The sequence below is a fragment of the Myotis davidii genome, unplaced genomic scaffold (genome assembly GCF_000327345.1).
Source record: "Myotis davidii unplaced genomic scaffold, ASM32734v1 scaffold196, whole genome shotgun sequence".
In the NCBI taxonomy this organism is placed as follows: Eukaryota; Metazoa; Chordata; class Mammalia; order Chiroptera; family Vespertilionidae; genus Myotis; species Myotis davidii.
Window position 1 is genome coordinate 1,424,072 of NW_006288258.1, and position 21,778 is coordinate 1,445,849.

The 21,778-nt window shown below is 42.7% G+C and overlaps 1 protein-coding gene across 6 annotated transcripts in view; it reads left to right on the forward strand.

The window, feature by feature from the left end:
- Positions 1-21,778, forward strand: part of SASH1 (SAM and SH3 domain containing 1) — a 217,175-nt gene that overhangs the window by 161,524 nt on the left and 33,873 nt on the right. For 5 of the 6 annotated variants that reach the window (XM_006760153.2, XM_015561618.1, XM_015561617.1 and 2 more), the window contains one exon: positions 20,579-20,711. In XM_006760153.2, coding sequence (XP_006760216.1) covers positions 20,579-20,711 — 133 coding nt within the window. Of the gene's footprint in view, positions 1-19,915; positions 19,943-20,578; positions 20,712-21,778 lie in introns of those variants that run through there. The other variant, XM_006760155.2, reaches the window with a different exon arrangement.

Genomic DNA, 21,778 nt, shown 5'->3' on the forward strand with positions numbered 1-21,778 from the left:
TACTTACCAGTACTTGTCATTTGTTGATTTATTGATGATAGCCATTCTGACAGGTGTGAGATGGTATCTCATTGTTGTTTTGATTTGCATCTCTCGGATGATTAGGGACTTTGAGCACGTTTTCATATGTCTCTTGGCTTTCTGAATGTCCTCTTTGGAAAGGTATCTATTTAGGTCTTCATTGCCCAGGTTTTGATTGGGTTGTTTATCTCCCTTTTGTTAAGTTGTATGAGTTCCCTGTAAATGTTGGCGATTAAACCCTTGGTTTGTTGGACTTCTTTCAGAGGGTGAACCAGAACTATCACCTCGGTATAAACTGTCAGAATGAATGGGTTCTTCTTAAAAGGTGGACATTTCATTCCTTGAGCAGTTCTTTGTTTGTTTGGGGGATATCTATGAAGTGCTTGCTGTGTACCAGGCATAGTGCTCAACATTTGGGTTCCAAAGGTGGAATGAAGGAGAAAGAAACAGGCATACGTACACTGCAGTGCGGGGGTTAAAGTCACCCCTGCAGAGACTCAAGATGCCATGGACACAATTACACTATTGCTTTTTAAGCAAACTTTCTTCATAGATGCCTCAAAGATAAAGTCAGCCAAGCCTAGTTGGACAAAGGGCCAGGAATACCATATGCTCCCTCCAATTCAGCACAGTCTTCCAGAAGCTCTGGGGGATGATTTCCCTGTCTGCTGAGGGATATAGAAAAGACAGGCTATTCAGCAATGGAGAGAGTGTTCTGAAACTGTATTATTGACCCCGTGTATTTTGCTAGCTGACTTTGTGCAGTCACCCTGTTCATGGTCACTTACAGTCACGCTGTTCATTACTACAGCCCCCCATGGTTGGCACTGAAGTTCGCTTGAACTTCACTGAAATCCTTCACTGAAATCACCCCTCTTACCCTGACTTCCGTCTGTCCTGTGTTTTTGTGGAAACTCGAATGAAACTCCATCCAAAATATTCCTTCTCAGTTATTCTGGATTTGTCGGATAACAGAGTAATTAATTTCAGATAATTCCCCCTGTGTCCTACTATACGGCTGCCATGGGTTAGGCGCTTTGATTATCTTTTGTGCAAGAGTCAGGGTTTTTCAGTTTTCTATCGATTCTTTTCTGTACTGAGATGTAAATAGCCCACTGGCCATAGCCTGGAATGCCCAGGCCATGGAAGTTTCGGGGATCATAAGGTCTTTGTCACCAGACCTCAATGCCTATATTGATGTCTGTCCTGCTTTAGGGTTTCATTTGCATTGATTTATAGGCTTCCCCACCCCCATAACTGGCATTAGATAATTGCATGTTGCTTCACAGTACATCCATGGTCACATTCCTGGTTTCCAAGAATGTAAAGTACTAAAGATAGTTACCAAGGGAAGTGAAAAATAGCTTTCTCTTTGCCAGAAGAGAATCAGTTCTCTGCTGCTTTTCGTTAATAATAAACGTCTGTCGTGAGTGTTCGAGTTGTTAAAAAAAAGAGTTTCTGGTCGAGCCCTTGATTCCTTGTTAAATATCTGAATGTTTGTTTTAATTTTTTTTCATTTTATTTTGGTAAATTTTGTTTTCATTTGCCTCCTGCAGGGGAAAGGTTATATGACTTCTCATTTTAAGTTTTCACCTTCATGCCTGGAGGTTCAGTTTACCGTCTGGTTAAGAAAATGCTTAAAGAAAGTATGCTTTCCATCTTTGGGGTTTATTTTTTTCCCTAGGTGTAAGTTTTAGTAAATCATAGTTTTTATGTTTCTATAAAATTGGTACTTAAGAGTCGGTGACCTGTACCAGGTGCTTAAATAGTAATGAAAATGCTTGCAGTGAAGAAACACGAGAAACTGTCAAATGGTAAATTATTTGATCATGATGCTATTTAAATGATCTTCTAAAACATGTGATTATAAAGAAAAAAATTAAAGTGATAATAAGGCCAGTAAAGCGCCAAAACTGTTAGAAGCCAGCGGTAAACATCTGTTTTGGTCCCGTTCCGTTGTTTTGCTTTATCCAGAATATGTTCCAGAAAAAGTTGGAATTGTGTTTCTGTGTCTGGAGCTCTTTAGTAGGATGAAGCAACCACGGTGAAATATTTTGTAGCTGAGTTATTTTGTAAAGCCAGTCATCATTTCATAACTGATCACTTTTACATTTGGGGAAATTCAGAGTTGGAAAAGATCTGTGAGAAGAATGCTATACTAATGTCGTAACTGCGGTGCTATAATAATACCTTACATCCGTGTGTGCATCTCTTTAGAGCCTTTCATTCCAACTCTAAATATATCTTTGCCACTAACGTGGCCTGAGCTACAGGGGAGCCAGGGGATTGAACTGTGTTTAAAGTTTTGGGTAACAGAGAGACAGAACACCAGGTGGCCAGTTCTTCCTTTTATAAAGTACTATTTTAAGTGTTTCCTTGATTGAGGACTTTCAAGGTCTCCACTAAAATATCCCCATATTATGAGATATTTTGGGTGGCATAATGCAAGATTGTTCAATCTTTTGGGAGCCTTCTAAAATTATGAACCATAAACTTGTGTCTTAGAGCAGACATTTTACTCAGGCTTATGGAGACATTTCACCTGCCTTGTTAGCTGCCATTGTCTTTAAGCCAGAGATTTCAGGTTCAATGTTTTGGTAGAAAAGGTGGCCATAGCCTTCGTCTAACCTAGAGCTTCCCAAGAGCTAACAGGCTAAAATCCAGGAGAAGCTCCCACAAAGTTACTTTTCTGATAGTTCTTACGGTGAATGGCTTAATGTCTGTTATGGCCAAAGAAAAGGCTAATGGTTCAGTCACTTTGTGCAGAATGTGGAAGAGCAGAGCTCGTGCTCACGGGGTGCCCCTTGCGGAGGAGAGTGGAGTGCCCTCTGTTCCTCTGAAGGTCGTCCATGTATCCAAGGTGTCCTTGTTACATGTTCTGGGTCCAGTAAGATGTTGAAAAGATTGGCTAGTCTTCATGTGTTTATTTTGAGTATGTTTCTTTTACGTGGGGTTGCTGGCTTGATCCCCAGCAGGCGGTGTGCAGGAGGCAGCTGATCAATGTTGATGTTTCAATGTTGATGTTTCTCTTTCATCGATGTTTCTATCTCACCCTCTCCCTTCCTCTCTCCCTAAAATCAATAAAAACATTAAAAAAAAACTATAAGAATGACAATACATGGTGAATATACACATTTTTCTTCCACCATTAGATATTCTCAGGAATTGAAAAAATACATGATTTTCATATTCTTGCTGACTTTGAGTGAATAGTTACAGAATGGATAACTTATGTGAAAATTAACATATACCACAGTATTAGAGTTGGCATTATAGGTTCAGTAAAGGCATCTGCACAAAACGGATGACCATCTGTCTACTTTTAGGCTCTTATATTATTGTGTTTTGTAAGAACATTGAAGAGAGGGTAAATTCCAAGCATAAAAATAACTTACATTTCTGAATAAACTGTGCCTTTAATGGCTTTTTAAAAATACCTCTTTTGGTAGAGATTTTTTTTTTAAATCCTCACCCGAGGATATTTTTTCCCATTGATTTTTTTTTCCCAGAGAGAGTGGAGGGGAGGGTAGAGGTGGGAAGAGAGACACATCGATTGGTTGCCACCCGTTTGCATCAGGGCCAGAGATAGGACTTGCAACCAAGGAATGTGCCCTTGACCAGGAATCGAACCTGCCTGCAGGCCGATGCTCTAAGCACTGAGCAAAACTGGTCAGGGTGCTACAGGATTTCCCCCCTTAATTCTTACGCTATGGGTTTTAGCTTAAAGGATTCTGATTGGCAAGGTCAGTTTTGATAGGGGCTAGAAAATGGTTCTGCTGTTGAAGCTGTGATGGTGATGTTAGCAAGGACTAAACTTAGGATGGTTAGATGTGTTCTTCAGCTCTTTATTTCTTCTTTTTTAAATAACTTTTAAAAATAGGTTTTTATTGATTTTAGGAAAAGAGAGATAGAAACATCCATTGGATGCCTCCTCCACGCCCCCTACTGGGAATCGAGCCCAAGAACCAGGCATGTGCCTGGACTAGGAATTAAACCTGTGACCTCTTGTTGCATGGGATGTCACTGAACTAACTGAGCCACACCGGCCAGGACTGGCTCTTTATTTCTTGAACAGAGAAAGAGCTTTCATCATTTGACTTGAAACATGACCAGGAGAAAGAGAAATATGGCCCAGCAATAATTTGCCTGCGGGCATTTACAACTTGCCTTGGGATATCAGCAGTTCTTTATACCATGCTTTGTTGTATTGGGCTCCAATAATCAACACTTTTCTAAATTTTCCTAAATGTAACTGTGTTAGAAGTAACTTTTGTTGATCCTGGTCTTTAAATGCATACTTGAAGCCTTTGGATGATTATTCAGACATTTATAGATACTTCATAAAAATTTTTTTTTTAAAAATTTGGCCAATGTACAGGAAGAAATATTGCTCTCAATTTTAATAAAAGTTATTTTGAGACTAAAGTGATAGTAAAATAAAATTCTCTTTCATTCCATGGAACAATATGCACAGAGAAGTGTTTGAGAAAAGTAAGTGTGTTCTCACCAGCTAGAAGCTGACTGAGAAGCACTGCTTAGATGACTTGTCATTTCCCACATCACCCTCCCATCCCCAGCCTTCGCCCTGGGACCAGGGCCAAAGTTTGAGGCGTGTGTTTGCTGTGAGTACTTATGATCATCATATTTTAAAAAGTTAGACAAGAAGGAGGCTCTGGTCTTGGGAAAATCCAGGCATTTGCCAGCGTGGGCAGGCGAGGGAGCTGGTTAAGCTCACAGACTGGAGTCAGATGTTGACTTCAGACCCTTGCTCTGCCATCTATTAACTCTGCATCTGTGGGCAAACTGCTTCATCTCTTTGTGCCTCAGTTTCCTCCCCTGGAAAACAGGGGCAAGCATATCTATCCCATATAGGTGTTGCAAGGATGAAATGGCACAAAGTAATCAAGAAGGGTCGGCTTCTAGTACGTTCCGTGAGGATATTCTACCTTTCCATGAGCTGTTACTCTTAAAATACTTGAGTTCCCGTAAAAGTGCTATTTTTGTGCATACCATTAGCAGGGTAGCAATGCTTATACTGAGCAGAGAGGCTGGCCTTGTCAGAAGCTTAATGCAAATAGTGCATGTTTGCTTGGTTATGCTTGTACCAATCATGGAATCAGGTTATTTTCTAGTTCAGAAGGTAGTATTGTGTAAGCGGGCTTAGGGGCGAGTCCGGTATGACTTCAGTAAGTGTGTTTGGCCTCAGGAGTACTGTTTGGGAAGCATAAGCAGTTAATTGTACTGAACTCATCTCGGGCCATAGAGCGCTCATAAGGTGTGGGTGCGGGCTTCTATCCTGCACTCTCAAAGCAACCCCAGAAATAACTGGAAATTTGGTTCTTTGCACCTGCTAAGAGGTACAAGCTAACCAGGTACCTCTGTTAACCCCCACTGGTTTGCACAATTACAGGGAGTTGAAGGTGTTGCCTGCAGACCCTCTTCCACATACTAAGGGCCACATGAATAAAGATAATGACAAAATGACTTGAGCGTAGCAGTTTTTTAAAAGTATGTTATTGTTGATTTCAGAGAAAGGAAGGGAGAGGGAGAGAGAGACATCAGTGATGAGAATCATGGATCCGCTGCCTCCTGCATGCCTTACACTGGGGATCGAGCCTGAAACCTGGGCATGTGCCCTGACTGGGAATCAAACTGTGTCCTCCTGGTTCATGGATCAACACTCAACCACTGAACCACACCAGCTGGGCTGAGGGTAGCTATTTTTGAAAAATTTTAAATTTAAGATAGCGTTTGATGCAGTCTGGTTTGTTGTTTCTCACGTTAGGAACCAGAGATACTAGCCTTTGAACTATAAACACAGCAATTTCATTTGTTCAACCCTGTACCTGAATAGCAAACAGGATATACCACATTTCCCCTGCTGGCTGGTTTCATCTTATCTTAAGTTTTGATTGTAATGTAATCTGAGTTAAGGTTTGGCATGTAGATTTGCAATGCCAGTTTCTTACTTTGATCTCGGGAGTAACCTCAGGGAGGTTGGCGATAAGAGAGGATTTTGATCACTTGATTAATGCTATTGATTCATCACATATTAATTCCTCCTTAAATCCTTTGCTGTAATGACAAACCTTGGGTAACGGATGGGTTGGAGAGATGCCCAGGCCCTAGGGGGTTCGTGAGTAGGATCCTGACTGAGGGCTTCCCCAACCTAAGCTAAGGTATTAAAGTCACAGGCTGCCCATCCCTTTAGGTCCATTTAAATTTTAAGTCACCACAGTTTCCCATTATAGCAAAACTCCTATCACTAGAGTCAGTCATCAGACAATGCCATTCCTTTGAAAAGCAATATTTTAACAACCAAATATGTATTCACAATATTCACAAGGTAATTTCTTTAGAAATATCCCCTTCTTCTGTTCTCTGTCCCTTTTCCTTGTCGTACCAGACCACACCCTTTGATGACCTAGTGTTGACTGTACTATATTACTAGTATGATGCTAACAGCATTGCCTGCTTAGTTTGTAACAGGACACTTCTTACCTGGCACTTTTGATCCAGAGGGTAGGTGAAAGAATGTCATCTTGAATATTCTTTTACGTATACATTTTGCGTTTATTTAGTACCTACTACATGCCAGTCCCTATACACAGGGAGCTTGTATTTAAGAAGAAGAGAATACAAGTGGGTAGCGTGAGTGGGACCTTAATTGGGATATATGTACTAGTATGTAGTGCAGTAGGTACACACAGAAAGTCCATTAAGCCCCTGGGAGGGGAGTGTGGAAGCCCCCCAGAGAAGGTGGCTGAAACCCAGTAAGAGTTCACCAGGAGACCTGGGAGGAACGTGTGGCAGGGAGAGCAAGGATGCAGAACCTTTTTTCTGCCAAGGGCCATTGGATATCGGGCCATACAAAATTATCGACTTAGAAATTAGCTTGCTATATTTGGTCAAACATTTAATTAATTCACCCCTAATGCCTTGGCAGGTCCAGACCAAATGATTTCACCGGCCTTATAGGACCTGGGGGCCAGACATTCCCCACCCCTGTGGTAGAGGGAGCAGCAGGGTCAAAGGCCTAAGAAAAGAGCTGGGTAAATCTTAAAACTTGGTGTCATAAGAGAAAATGGATTTAAATAATACTGCTTTTCTCTATACCAGTATTTTGACTTCTTTGTTCATTCTTATTAACAAATTTAATTGAAATTGGCTGTAATTGGTTCTTTTGGCCCTCTATTTTCTTATGACTGCAGTTTTAAAATATATATTCATGTTTTTTATCTTGAACTCTGAGGTCTCATTTCATTGAATTCATCTTTTTATTAAATTACTAGAAGCCTGATGCACAGATTCATGCACTGGCGGGGTCCCTCGGCCCAGCCTTCGCCCACCTGCAATCCAGGACCCCTCAGGGGATGTCAAAGAGCTGGTTTCAGACCGATCCTCACAGGCCAGGCCAAGGGACCCCACTGGGGCACAAATCGGTGCACTAGGGCTCTAGTATGCATATAAGATCTTTGGTTAATCTCTTCCCACCCTCCCCCTTCTCCCCTTCCCTCTGAGATTCCATGCCTGTGCGTTGGGTGTCTGACCCCTGGTGGTCAGTGTGTGTGATAGCTACCAGTCACACAGTCAGACAGTCACTTAGGCTTTTATATATATAGAAGATTTTATAGAGTGAAACAACTGTTAGGAATTTCTTCCTGTTCCCTGAGTTATATATATATATTTGTGCTAGAAAGATGGGATTAAAAGATAATGTCTTTACGTTTTTCTGTGTTTTTTCTCTCTTTTATTTTTCTTTTCTCCTTGCTCTAGTTTGTTTGAATAGTTGTCATGCCTGTAATACCTGGGTGGCTTGGATCAAATTTTCTATCTGTGCTGATAAACTGAGGATTACTTTTTGACCTTTTGCCATGTTATCTGACAATAGGTTATTTTTCTTTCTTTCAAGCTACATTGGATGGCCTTATTCTGTGGTCCATTTATGTCTGTTACTGCTGTATCCTCATGTAATGGGCAGGGAAGGAGGAAATGCACTGAGGTGGAGAGTGTTCCTCCCTGGGATACCTGCGCACTGCCTTCTCTCACCTAAGATTTTGCTAAATGTACTGTGTTATGTTTCAGGCTGCTTAGTTCATGGATAGGGGATCGGGTGGGGCATTGCCAGTCTGCCTTAACTCATCTCTCCAGTTCCCAGTGAATTTCTAGAGACTTTATTTCAATGAGGCTGATCCTATTGACTTTCCCCCTCTTCACTCATTACTCTGCTGAAGTCATTTTCACTGAAAAATATAAAAAAGGCCTCACAATTTGTGCTTCTTTCCAGAGTTGAGGTTATAGGAAATAATTCTCAAGATTCCCACCCATTTGGCTATCGGGAAAGTGAGGGCCTTTTCCACTGGTCTTCAGAAATTTGTTTCTTACCTTGATCATGGAGTTTTAAAGTTTATTATATTCCCTTAAGTTCTTTTCCTTGCTTGGTGGCCCTTGGTAGAATACTTTCACTAATATATATATTAGTTGATTGTGAAGGACATTCTATAGTTCAGTTTTCAGCAGTCATCACAGACCTGATAGTTTTGTCCACTAGATAACCACAAACAACCTCTCTAACTCTGATTCCTTTTCTAAGGATTCAGCCTAAATTTCGATAATTTGAAGTAAATTTGCTTATTGAAGCAATTCAGTTGAAGTAAATTTGCTTATTATTTACTCTACAAACCAAAGGAGAATTCCATCAAGGTTATAGATTGTGACTCTAGGAAAGGACATTGGCTCACCTGCCTCCACCTTCAACAGATGACTGTGCTGATCTGGTGACCTCATTCTGATTGGAGGAAAGAGCTGGTGTCTGCACCTTTCCCCCACCATGTGGCTCCATCAGTTCTCTATATTCCTACATGCCGTGTGCCTAGGCAAGGCTTTTTGGCAGTCTGTCCAAGAAGCCCTCATGCCTGATCCATAAACCAGTCAGGCTGAGATGCCGTAAAAGCAATGTGACTTTGTGAACACCACCCAATCCCAGAGGAGACTTACCGCTCCTGAGATGAAAACTCGCATCAGCTCCAGCAACTGGAGCCTCAAACGCCTATGTAATTGCCCTACTTGGCAATCCCCTTCTGAATCATCCCTTTTCCATAGCACGGACTATGTGAAAATCGAATGCCCTTGGGAATGAGTGGGTTTGCTGTTGTGCTGGAGTCTGACACAGTAGATTTGCTTTAGGTAACACTAAACCCCCTCTTAGCAGAGGCACCCCCAGGGCTGTTGACTGCCTTCCCACTTCTTTGTTATCTTAACTCACCTTTTATATGAACAACTGGGTTCTCTGACCTCTGGACAGGGTGACATAATCTCAAGCAGAGAAATCTTCCAAAGATTAACCCAGTGAAGAGAAAGTCCATTCGCTTTCCTTCACTTCCCTCCTCCTCCCCACGCCCCTTTAAGGAGAAGGAAAGACATTTGCTCTGCCCCAAGATAACTTGCAGAATTGTGGTGGGGGCTTACCTGCATTCTGAGTTTCTCTACACTTGGTTGGCTGTGGGGCTCCTGAAGTCTTATATAATCTTTCTTCTCCTCATGGGGGAAGCTACAACATTATTTGGGGGTGATTAAAAACCACTCATGAGTTTAAGAAATAGAGTAGAGGTTATTGTGGAAGGTAGCTTTCATTTGCTGCTCCTTTGCTTTTAGAATTTTTTTTAAAACAGTTTCTTAAGTGAATTAAGTGCTGAAAACTCTTTGCCTCCTAGGGGATGGTATTATTACCTCAGATTCTCCCGTATTTTTTACAAATAAAAGTATCATATAATTTTCTCCTCTTTCGCCCCCCCCACCCCCTCCTCCTCTTCCTTCAGATCTGGTGACAACTAGTTAATTTTGAAACTGCCAGAAAAATTATTTCAGTGTTACACTGCACCTCTGGGAGAAGAATGGAATCTCATTTCTTTTCCCCATATGCTGACAAAAATCTTCTCATTTCAGAGGGCAATGATGTCACCAGCTAATGAGCAAAATATTTCTCACTAAACAGATGAGTCCTTCCCTTAATTCTTTGTGAAATAAGTAAAAAAATCCCCGCAATGTGTTTCATATTTTATTACTCGGACAACTCATAAACACTTTTTAAAGTGATTCTGGCTTCTTTAAAGAGCGAGACGAATTATTTTATAAACACGAGGAATAACATTAACCGGATGGCTGTGACTGGGAGGCCCCTGCCACAGCCACTGGTGACAGAGGGGCTGATCTTAAACATACATGCCTCCTCGGAGCCAGGATGCTGCCCCCAAGGTAGGGAGTGACCTTGAATGCATCACTTTTTGGCCTAGTGGAAGGGGATTAGAAATGTTGGAGAGATTATGAAACCCAGTTTGGAGAAGAAGGGCCTAAAGCTGTTGTTGATTGCTGTCACATGCTGTTTATAAGGCAACAGCATCAGCCCAACTCTCCTTTGTCCAGATACGTAGGCATCACAGGTCAGGGGGGAGAAAGGGGTGGGGCCACAGGGCCACCTAAAGGCTGGACATCTAGGCTCACGTAGGAACAAGGGAATGCCCCCACCTATGGCAAGTGCCCTTCCCCTCACCACAGCATCTGCATTTCCCAGCCAAAGGAGAACTCTTCCACATTCCCAGTCCCCATATCGCTTTGATCCTCTCATGCATGTATCACAGTTGACTTATATGAATCATATTTCTGAATTTCTCTTGGGCTCTCATCCCGGAGTAAAAACTTTGTAAGTTCATGTAAAGCTAACTTACACATATTTCTATGCCGAATTCTTGATTCACTGCATTCATTCATTCATTTGCTCATTTATTCATTTCAATTAGGAAATATTAACACAGACAGATACTATTTTTACTTATCTAAGTGGAAAAGAATATTGTAATGTTCAGTGTTGGCAATTGTGTGGGGGAAATAGTCGCTCTTTTAATACTACTCTGACATTTAAAAAATAATACAATGCTTTTTCTGAGCAGATTGTTAATGTGTATCAAAAGGGCTCAGTGGTTGAGTGTCGACCTATGAACGAGGAGGTCAAGTTTGATTCCTCGTCAGGGCACATGCCCAGGTTGCAGGCTCATCCCCAATGTGGGGTGTGCAGGAGGCAGCCACTCAGTGTTTCTCTCTCATCATTGATGTTCCTATCTCTCTGAAAGCAATGAAAAAATATTTTAAAAAGACCTAAAGATAATACCCATTCACTTACCCATCAATACTATAATCTAACCATCTGTTCTATAAAAAGGATGTTAGATGTTTTAGAAAATTTACTGTATATTGTTCATCAGAGCATTGTTTATAATATTGAAATATTAGAAACATGCAAATATCCAGTGGTGGGGGTATTGTTTAAATTATGGGATACTTTTGTGACTACTATTGAATTATTAATTATTTCATTGTTGAATATTTGTTGACATAGGAAAATGTTCAAAGTTCTAAAATGCAGGTTATAAAACAGTTTGAACAGTATTTATTGAGAGCTTCAGGGTTTCTCTAAAGAAAACCCTTTGAGTCACACTGGCCCAGAAGGTCACAATTATAAGCAGTTTATTTCTATTTACACTGTGTTTTTATGTGAGGGAGGCTTTGGAGACCCTGATAGTGACCTTGGGAGGTGGAGCAGCTAAAGAACGTGAGGTCATTGTTTTTTGTAAAAGCAAAACAAAGTATAGAAAAACAAGAGTATAGTGTGTGTGTGTGTGTGTGTGTGTAAAACAGGTGGGTGGGCATAAACCTAAAATATTAGTACTTTTTCTATTTAAGCAAGGGGATAAGTGATTTCTCATTCTCTCTTTTGTGTTTCTGCATTTTCCAAATTGCCTATAATTAAATACATATCATGTGCAATGAAATATAAACAAATCTTACTAAAATACAGATATAGAAATGAATATGACACTGCTCATTGCCCTCAAGAAGTTTAGTGGAGGGCTAAGTATATTTTGCACTAAGTCCTATGTTAAAGCCTGTGTAGATTGTTGTACAACCACACAGCCAAAGGAAAATGAGGAGGAAGGCCAGGAAGGCTTTCCAGAGGGGGTGGCATGTGGGACTGAATCTTAAAGGATGAGTAGAAGCTCGGGAGGTGGATGGGGTGGTCAGAGATATTTCCAAAAAGGGAACGTGCAAGCACAAAGGTACACAGGCATGTGAGAGCGTAGGTATTTGAGATGGTCAGAGGATAAGAACCAGGAGCAATAACAGGCCCTTTCCACATAGTATCTGCATAGTAGAGTTCCTGGAAAAAAGGGTAGGGCTCTGACCATGCAGAGTCATGTTTCATGATAAGTCCTTTGGACTTTTGTCCTGAGGAACTAATGAACAATGAACAGTAGGAGTTAAGTCTGTCCTCAGCAAATTTGCACACCTACTGTGTGCTGGGTAAGCTCAAGTCCGCCATCCAATTAATAAGACCAGCCATACCCTCTCCTCAGGAATTTTGTCCCTGCTGTATCCACCTTCCCTCCACCAAGAAGCTTTCCAGAGAGGTCTGGCCAAGCCTAGTCCTTCAAATATCCCATAGTATATTCTGATGCACAGCAAGGGCTGGGAGCTACGGGACCGGAGAGTTTAAACCTCCTCATTCCACATTGATGACACACATATGCAGTGAGGACCCATGCGGTGAGGCCTTCACGGGCCCTGTAAATGCCAGGAGGGGGACAGACATGCTCCCTGTCCCTGTGGACCTTCCCATCTTCTGAAAGACAAGCCTGTGTTGGGTGCCCATGTGATGGTTATAAAGGGGTGTTTGGGAGGAGTTGGCTTCTAGGGGTTCTTCCCTCCACTTTCCTCACAGAGCCTGGCTCAGTTACTGCCCAGCTTCCTGTAGATCTCACACTGATAGAGGTTTCGCCACCTACCAGGCTCCAGTACTTACCTTAAAGGTCATCTTTCATCTTCTCAGGAATGTAGGACGTTTTTCTCAGCCTATTTGAAAAGCAGAGAAGTTAAGAAACATGTCCAAGGCATGTGCTGTTCACCAGTGGCATAAGGGGCCAGACTCTAGTTCCTAAATTTGCTCAGAATCTACCTTTCAGACCCAACCTCAAATGTTGGCCATATCACTAGCTTTCACATGTTTTCTTTGTCTTTGCTATTTACTCAGCACCTAAAACAGCAATTTGTAAGCATTGAAACTGGTCTTGTTTGAGTTCTAATCAGAAACGGACAGCAAGCACTTACTGAGTTCTAGTTGTCGATCATACATAGGCAAGTTTTCAAACAACATCTAAGGTAACTGTTATTTGACTACATTTACATGGAGGGATACCAAGACCCATAGAAGTGACGTGATTGGCTGGAGAACTTAGAAATTAAGCCCAGGTTGTTCCAGCTCCAAAGACTTTGGGCTTCCATCTTCTCTTTACCCCACTCTCATGGGGGCATCCGCATTTTCTTAGTTTTCTTCAAGTAGCAAATCCAACCAAGGACTTCTGCTGACCGTGTTAAGGAATTTGAAGCATAATGTTGCGTGCAGTGTGGTTGTTAGGCTTGGGTGAAGAAAGCCCACGTAGAGGTGGGAGGTGTAGGAGCAAAGCCATGAAGTCTTGGATTCTGCCTCCGCCATTTACCGTCTGTGAAATGAGAGCGTGCGTCTAAATACTTGGCATGGTGCCTGGGAATTGGGAGCATTTGGTGTGGACAGGTGTTGGAAGAACATGTCGAGAAAGCACCTGCCACACTTGGCGGCACATGTGGGCCCTCACAGGGCAATGGGAAGGTGGCTTATGTGAAAGCAGAGTGGTGTCGGTGAACGGATTTGTGAAATGGGGAACTCGGCAGAATAGGGAAGGTGTGGCGAGCCATTGTGGGGAGAAGTAATAGGAAATCCCATAAGGGGTAGGAGGGAACATTTCTGGGGCAGAAAATTGGGGGATTCTTGCTGAAGAGTGAGAAATGCCACAGGGGCCCGAAGGAATGAGCAGGACAGGTGCCCAGGAAAAGGGGGCGAGCTCGGGTGGTCAGTGGCACAGCCTGGGATCTCCTCATGGGAAACCTGAGAGTATTTGTGTTGTGTAATGTCCTTCCCAGAGAGGGAACTTCACATAATACCCAAGGAAAGACCCACACAATGCGAGAGGCACCCGGGAGCGGGCAGCTCATGCTGTGCAGTGGGCATGTACGGCTTTCCCCAGTGAATGACTTAAACCCTGAAAATAGAGACACGCCTGGCAGCCCATGACATGGAAACTTCACAGGGGTGCTCAGTCCTGTTTGCTTAGATGGCGGCGTTCTGCTTAATTGACAGCATGTGCTCGTTGCTCCCCAACCCGCCCGAGAAAATTCAATGATCCTATTGCTCCCATTTCTAGAAAACAAGAGAACTCGGCTGCTCTGAGAGGATTGTCAGGACAATTTGGTAAGGCAGTTTTAGAAGTGACCGTGGAGGGGAAACCGTCCTACATGGACACCCGTGGTTAAAATAGAAAAAGGAGTGAGAAAGTGGCAACTCTAGGAGAAAACCAAAATCATAAGTTTTAATTCAGTAATTTCAAAAATAGCCATTGGACGGTGTCTATTTTCAATCGAGACTACTTCTCTCGGGCTGTTTAAAAGAATATCTGCGAAAGAGATCTTTTCTCAGCCCGGCCACTTGTGCGGGTTGGTCCTTGTCCGGATTTGCTCAGCTTCTCGCGTTCTTTTTTTCTGTCTCTGGAATTCCATAGACAGTAATTAAGGAACTGGAGGCCAGCGGGAGGTCAGGGAGCCTTCGTCAGTGAAAACAGGGATTGTTTGCCACGTACAACACTCCCTTTTTTCCTTGTGGTGAATAGAAGATTTGCTTAGAGCCGATGACTTATGCCTTTCTTACAAGTTATGCAGTTAGCGAGGAACTGGGCACTCCGCAAGCAGAGGCAGCTAATTGAATCCAGTGTCCGTGCTTTTTTCCCCTTTCGGATCCTAAACTGTGCCGGTGGAGCCTGTCTGATCATGTAACTCCAGAGGCGCATGTTCCAGAGTTGCCTAATCCTCACTTGGAGATCAGAGTTGAGGGAAGGAGAGTGAAGACGTTCTCACAGTGGGGAGGGGGTGGGGGTGCCGGACGTGCTCCAAATTACCCTTTCAGCCTGCTCAATGCCGAAGCCGGTAAGTTCGCTGGGTGTGTTTCATGCAGAAGGGAAATGTGCTTTCTGTCAATTCAAGGCAAAGCCCTGGATTGCCCTTGGATTATTCCTGCTTTGATGCTTTTTTCGCTCCCAAGTCCTCTAGATTTGTTCTTCTCCCCTTGTTTACTTCCCTACCTTCTAACTCCGGGCATTCTCTCCTAGCCTGCTCACCCAATAACAAGGCATCGCTTTTGCATGAGAAAAGTGAATATTTTGCTGAGGACTCAGTGAGAATGCGAGGGATGGAGTGCCCAGCGGTGGGAACTCAGTTGTCAGTTGTGGAGGCTTTCAGACAGCCTTGCAGTTGCTTTTCCTAAAGCTGCATCTCATCGGCTTCCTTCTCTTAACTTGGAAGGTGAATGCCATTGATAAAGCGGACCTCGGAGGCTGAAGCGTCCGTGTCTGCTTGCGCGCTGGGTTAACCAGACATGGTTGTGTGAATTTCACAGGCGAATACATTTCCAATTGCAGAAAACTTTTCAGAAATGCTTACGTATCTTATAGTGGTATGTGCTACCTCTGGGGGAGGTAAGTCGACTTAGTGTGGCTGTTAATTGAGACTCTGCAAGGGGTGTTTGGAGCTGGAGAAGTGAGCTGAGTGTGTTTCTTCAGAAGGCTGAGTGGGAATCCTGTGCTCAATGTGGTCTCAAGCTATCCCCAGAGGGTTCTGGTTGCTCCTTGCAAGGCCGCGTTAACCTGTATGACAGACAGTCCATGACACCTGTGCCTGCACCACTGTGCCATGCAGCTTTCGGAAAGCATTTGTTTGTCTTGTCAGAGTTGCAGGAATTGTAGTTACAGGGTTCAGTGAAGGATCTGTTTACCGACCTGCAGTGACAGGCTTACATTGAACAGCGAGGGGACACTGTGAGTTTGCGCCACTACACAAATGTTTGTATCAACAGATGCTGTTAATCGTGTTCCTTTTTTTCCGATCATTTTGAATGTAGCTGTGTTATAAAAAGTCCTCCACGCTGGCTCCATGTCTTTCCTATTAGAACATTGCAGATGTGTCAAGGACGCACATGTTCCAAAAGAAGCTGAGAGGGAAGGAGGCTCCACCCACCTTTGCGAGCCAAAGGGCCCCCTAGGTTCCTCATTCAGCACCCTGGCAGTCAGTGGTGTACTATCTCTTTAAAGCAGCTATAGTTTTGTGCTTTGGCTTGGTCACTTTGTTATGGTTTAAAACTGTGGAGCCAGCTGTCTGCAAGCTGATGTAATGTTGCCATGGAAACTAGAAATGAAACACTTAAGCATTCACCACAGAATTACTACATATAGCATTAGCCAAAGTAATTAAACATTAAGCCCTATGGGCTTTCTGTTGGAAAAATGTGCAATACAGAGGCTGGAAATCAAATGTTTGTATTCATAATATTGTAAATCCACTTTTCCACATCCTTTGGTGGGATACATTAATTGCCGTTTTCTAGTAAAGGATTAGAGGTGGGGGGGGGGTTGTGCAGATGATTGAGTTTTCACCTTCTCATTTAGAAGATGAGCAAATTAAAGTTTATTTTATTACTCTGTCCTAGAGCAGGACAGGGAAGGGGAGGAGAGACCATCTCGAGAGTGAATGTATATAAAATATATACATTTTTTGACTGTAGTTTATTTAAAACTTGTCTTATAATAGTTCTGAATTTATTTTGGAATCAATCATTCGTATACAGTGCAGATTTTCTTCATCTTTTACTAAGTTCCTCCCGGTGGGAAGATTTCTTAATTTTTTTTAAAAAAAATTGTAGCCCTAGCCAGTTTTGCTCAGTGGATAGAGCGTCAGCCTGCAGACTGAAGAGTCCCGGGTTCGATTCCCCTCAGAGGCACATGGCCTGGTTGCTGGGCTCGATCCCCAGTGAGGGGCACGCGGGGGGTGGGAGGGGGCAGCCCATCAATGATTCTCTTTCATCATTGATGCTATTTCTTTCCTTCTCCCTCCCTCTCTGGAATTAATAAAAATATATATTTTTAAAAATTGTAAATCCTCACACCCCCATATCTGGGTATATTTTCTGAATAAAAAGACACAGAAGACACAATATATTATTTCCAGCATTTGGGAAGTGACACATTGCTTATGTAAAAGGAGAGACATGAAATGAGGAATTTAAGCTTAAAAGAAATTTAAGTTTAAAACAAATGCATGCCTTTTACAGACTTTATGTTAAAACAGCTGGAGAGAACTTTTTAAAGGCAAATATTTCACAATTGTTTTTCCTCTGGACTCTGGAGGAAGCGAGAAGTAAACACCTCAATAAAAAACATTGTTGGGATTCATTGTCCAACTTCAGTAACTTCTAGGCTACTTAAGAGATTTTTCTATTTTAAAGAAGAAATATATAGAGACTTTACTCTGTGTGTGTGTGTGTGTGTATGTGTATGGTTTTATTTCACATTTTTCTTCATAAAAATTGTGTTGCATCTACCTTGTCTAGTATTAAAAACATGGCAATGCAAAGAAAGTTATCAGTGACCTGGCCGGTTTGACTTGGTGGATAGAGCATCAGCCTGCGGACAGAAGGGCCTCGGGTTCGATTCCAGTCAAGGGCACATGCCCAAGTTGCAGGCTTGATCCCCAGTTGGGGGCGTGCAGGAGGCGGCCTATCCATGACACTCTCTCATCATTGATGTTTCTGTCTCTCTCTTTACCTTCCTCTCTGAAATCAATACAAATATATTTAGAAAAAAGAAAGTTATTGGTTGCTGTGATTTATGTTTTGTCAGAGGCAAACACTTCCAAAATATTCATTTTTTTTAAAGAAAAATAACCATTAGTTCAAAGTTCTAAAGAGCTTCTGTTTCTTAAAAGTTGATGGGCCATGTGAAAGCAATTAAATAAGTACCTGGAATATGTTATTTTTCACCACAGTGAATCTGGGCAGAGGAAATTAGGACTGGAGGAGCAGGGGGGAGGGGGAATGTCTTTGCCTTTAAATCTGTTGTCCTGGTTTCACTTTTTTTTATTTCTCCCAGAAAAGTTCCCTCTGATGGCTGGTTTCCTATTTAAGATTTGTATCTTTGTGGACTGAAGGTTTTTGTGTTCTTTCTGTATTCCATTTCTCTTTTTACTTCCCCTATCCCCTACACACACACAGACACACACACATCCCATCACCACCACCACCACTCACCTGCAACCCCAAGCTAGGTGTGAGGTATATATATATAATACATCAGTGATTTTTATCCTCTAATGTAGCTTTCTATTATATCTTGATTATAAACAACCTATGCTTATTTCACTTTCAGAATTTTTTAATGTGAGCGTTATAGACATACATACCTATTCTAGGTTTGTCCGTTGGTGTGTACAGAGACTTTCTATAATCTAGTGTTGATTATTCTCCTATTAGATTTGCCTGGCTTTTGAGAAACATCCAGAAGGCGGAATGTTTTTACATGTTTACATGTAATTCCATGCATTGTGGTTTTGTTCAGGTGCCAATTACCCAGAAAGAGGGTTGACCAAGTTCTCATTCCTCTGGTTGACCACTGTAACTGTTTCATTGTACATAACAATTCAGTGAAGTAAAATGAAATTAAAACCAGACAATATTATTATAGAGTAGGAGCTATATTTATTTCCTTGTAATTGTCTTATGTTTTGAGTTTTAGGCCAAATGCAGTAAGCCTAATTACCAGCATGCAATATAGCCTCCCCCTCCCCCCCCCCCACAACACCTGGGGGTGCAATTTCTATTTTTTTAATGTTTGCTTTATTATTTATTTATTTATTTATTTATTGTTAATCCAGAAAGAGACAGAAACATTAATGTGAGGGAGAAATATGAAAATATCGAACTCACAACCTAGGTATGTGCCCTGACCTGGAATCAAACACTCAACCTTTTGGTGTATCAGATGATGCTCCATCCACCTGAGCATTTCTGTTCTTGATCGCCAGGTAACCAGTAGTTAACCTTAATTTTGAGGTGTGTGTGCAACATTTTATCTAGGAATTTTAGGGAAATTGACCATGGATATTGATACTCTTCACAGAAGGGAAGCCTGAGAAATACCCCTGTCCGATGACTTGTCATTGATGGGTGGTAATCATTATTCTTTAGTGGTGAACGATTTGCCTAGAGTCGTGCAGGGAGAATGTACACGCTGGGAGCCCCAGGAAGGCCAGGAACTGGGTTATAGTGATCCCTGCCGTAGAGCCGCAGTGCTGCAGAAATATGTGCAGACTCAGGACATGCACCATTTTTATACCCAAGCAATTCATATCGTCTCTACCCATTTCCTCTTGAATTGTGCTGTGCTCACTCTTGGTTACCTATTTTATCATCCATAAAGTCGTGACTAATAAGTGCATTTCTTGGGGAGAAGTCCCCATATTGAACCCGTGCTCAGAGATGTGGCTTGTTTGTGTCCGGGATTTCAGTGGAGGCACCCCTCTCCCTGCTCCTTCAGGCAAAGGGCTTGAGGAAATGGAGAGAAAGCTGCTGCCAGGATGCGCAGAACCAGCTGGAGTCGCACCAGCTGCCCGGGGTGTGCCGCGCCTGCGCACTGCCAGGGCTCTGCGCTCCGGGAATGCTGAGCCGGGCCGCGCGGCAGCCCATTTCGTTGGAGACGTCTTTTGGGGTTTTTACATTTTGAACAGATAAAACAGGAAGCTGCGTATTGAATGTTGGAACGGACTTGGAAGCGAAACCGTCATTTGGTTCACAAGGAAAGGATTGTTTTTTGCCTGGGTCACTGCTGCAGAGAGAAATTTTTTCTTCTCTCTGTAATGTTGGATACTTGAGGGAAAACAGCTGGGCTGAGCATACTTGAATCGCTGCAAAACGGAATGGGATGCTGGGGAATATGGATTGTAGTGTATGGCTGAAAAGGTCAGCTTTTTCCCTTGTCCCTCGCAGAGGAATGCAGGGGCTGTCCTCACGCTGGCTTGGGGAACTCTTGGAAGGAGCTGGGAGAGGCCGGAGGGATGGCTGAGAGGTGGCAGGAGGTCCTTACGGGTGACAGGGAAGGCGGCTCTTTGCATCTCTTCCCTTTTCCGGCCCTGCTGGTTTTGATTTTCGGGGAGAACTGGAACAAGTCAACAGAATTTTGGTTTGGGGAAGTAGTTGGTGACCACGTTTAAACAGCAAGTCCTGATGGGCCAGACAGAGGAGAGCCTGGCCCAAACCACAGCAGTGAAACTGGAATTACAGGGCCAGCCTTGGAGAGAGAGTCCTTCGGTGTCCTCCCGACAGGGCACCGGCAAGTACTGGAGACAAAATGCACCACATGCCCGTCAAGGGCAAGGGTGTGTGTCCTGCTGCCTAGGACCTGCTTCTCCACTCCTTAGACCTTAAGATGGTAGGTAGGTGGAGCTTCAGGAACCTGTTGGGCAGATTGGTTGGTGCCCCGGGTTCCGCTGCAGCACTGCCAGAGCGCACGCTGACTGCCAGGCCAGGCTACACCGGCTGCAAGAGCAGAGCTCCGGAGCAATTATCTGATTAACTTTTCTTTTGTTTCTTTGCCAGTCAAGAGAACAATCGGATGATGAGACCGAGGAGTCGGTGAAGTTTAAGAGGTTACACAAGCTGGTCAACTCCACTCGCAGAGTGAGAAAGAAACTAATCAGGGTGGACGAAATGAAAAAGCCCAGCACTGAAGGTAAAAAAGCAAACTCCACCCTGTCTATTCCAGAGTTAATTGCGTGGACTTCATTTTTCAGTAGAAAAAGAATAGGATTTCAAGTAGAAAATGGGTTGAGTTCTGGCAGAGTGAGAATTGGGGCTGCACGTTAGCAGGGCAGTGGTCAGCAGGTTACGGGATGAAGGATCTGGTGTCCAGAATCTGGGGTCGGGGCTTAGTATTTTAAATGCTAGTACGACGATGGGAACTGGCCAGTATGTGACAATGAAATCTCACGGCGTGGCATAGCTTTAATTTTGAGCTTATACTATTTTATATAAACTTTATTTTATAACTTCCTCTTAGTATAAGCCTCTGCCCCCAGAAGGACAGTGGCTCTTGCCCAGCGGAGTTAGTCAAAACTTGATGTGCATCCATCTCAAACAAACATCTGGCAATTAAGGCACTTCATATCCTTGGCATCTCTGAGGGATGATTCGTTCTTCCTGTAAACTGTCTCAAGTCTCAGTTCAAATGGGGCTTTAAGGATCTTCTGTGCTGAGTGGATCATTGAGAGCTATACTGCTGCCTAAGCCACTTGTCCGATGAAGCAATAGTGTCAAAGGCGGTATGAGCTTGGATTTATTGGAATGAGTAGTTAACCTTTGAGGTGTAATTATGACGGTTTAAATCACAGGCGATCTGCCTCTCTTTTTGCTAGTAATGTGCATTTGCAGCATCCTATAAAATTCCCCCCGAAAGATAAAAGAATAAGATTTCCTGTTTGGAAAATGATAAGTGGATTGAAACAAACGCTGGAATGTCTTTATTTTTTAAAAGCATATTGTTGAAATGTCACACCTACATTGTGAGGAATTTCAACTTTTTAACATGTCGATTTAGAAAGTATCATTGTAGAGGGCTTTCTTTTTTTGTACATAAATGAAAACAAGCTGTGGAGGGAACGGAATTGCCCCTTATTTACGTACATGATGGTTTCCTGTTGTTATTATTGCTAGTTTTATTTTAATTTGTTGTAATTATTTATTAGTGTAAATTCCCTAGAGTAATATTGAAGGTAGAGGGGTTACTGTGGGAGAGCGGAG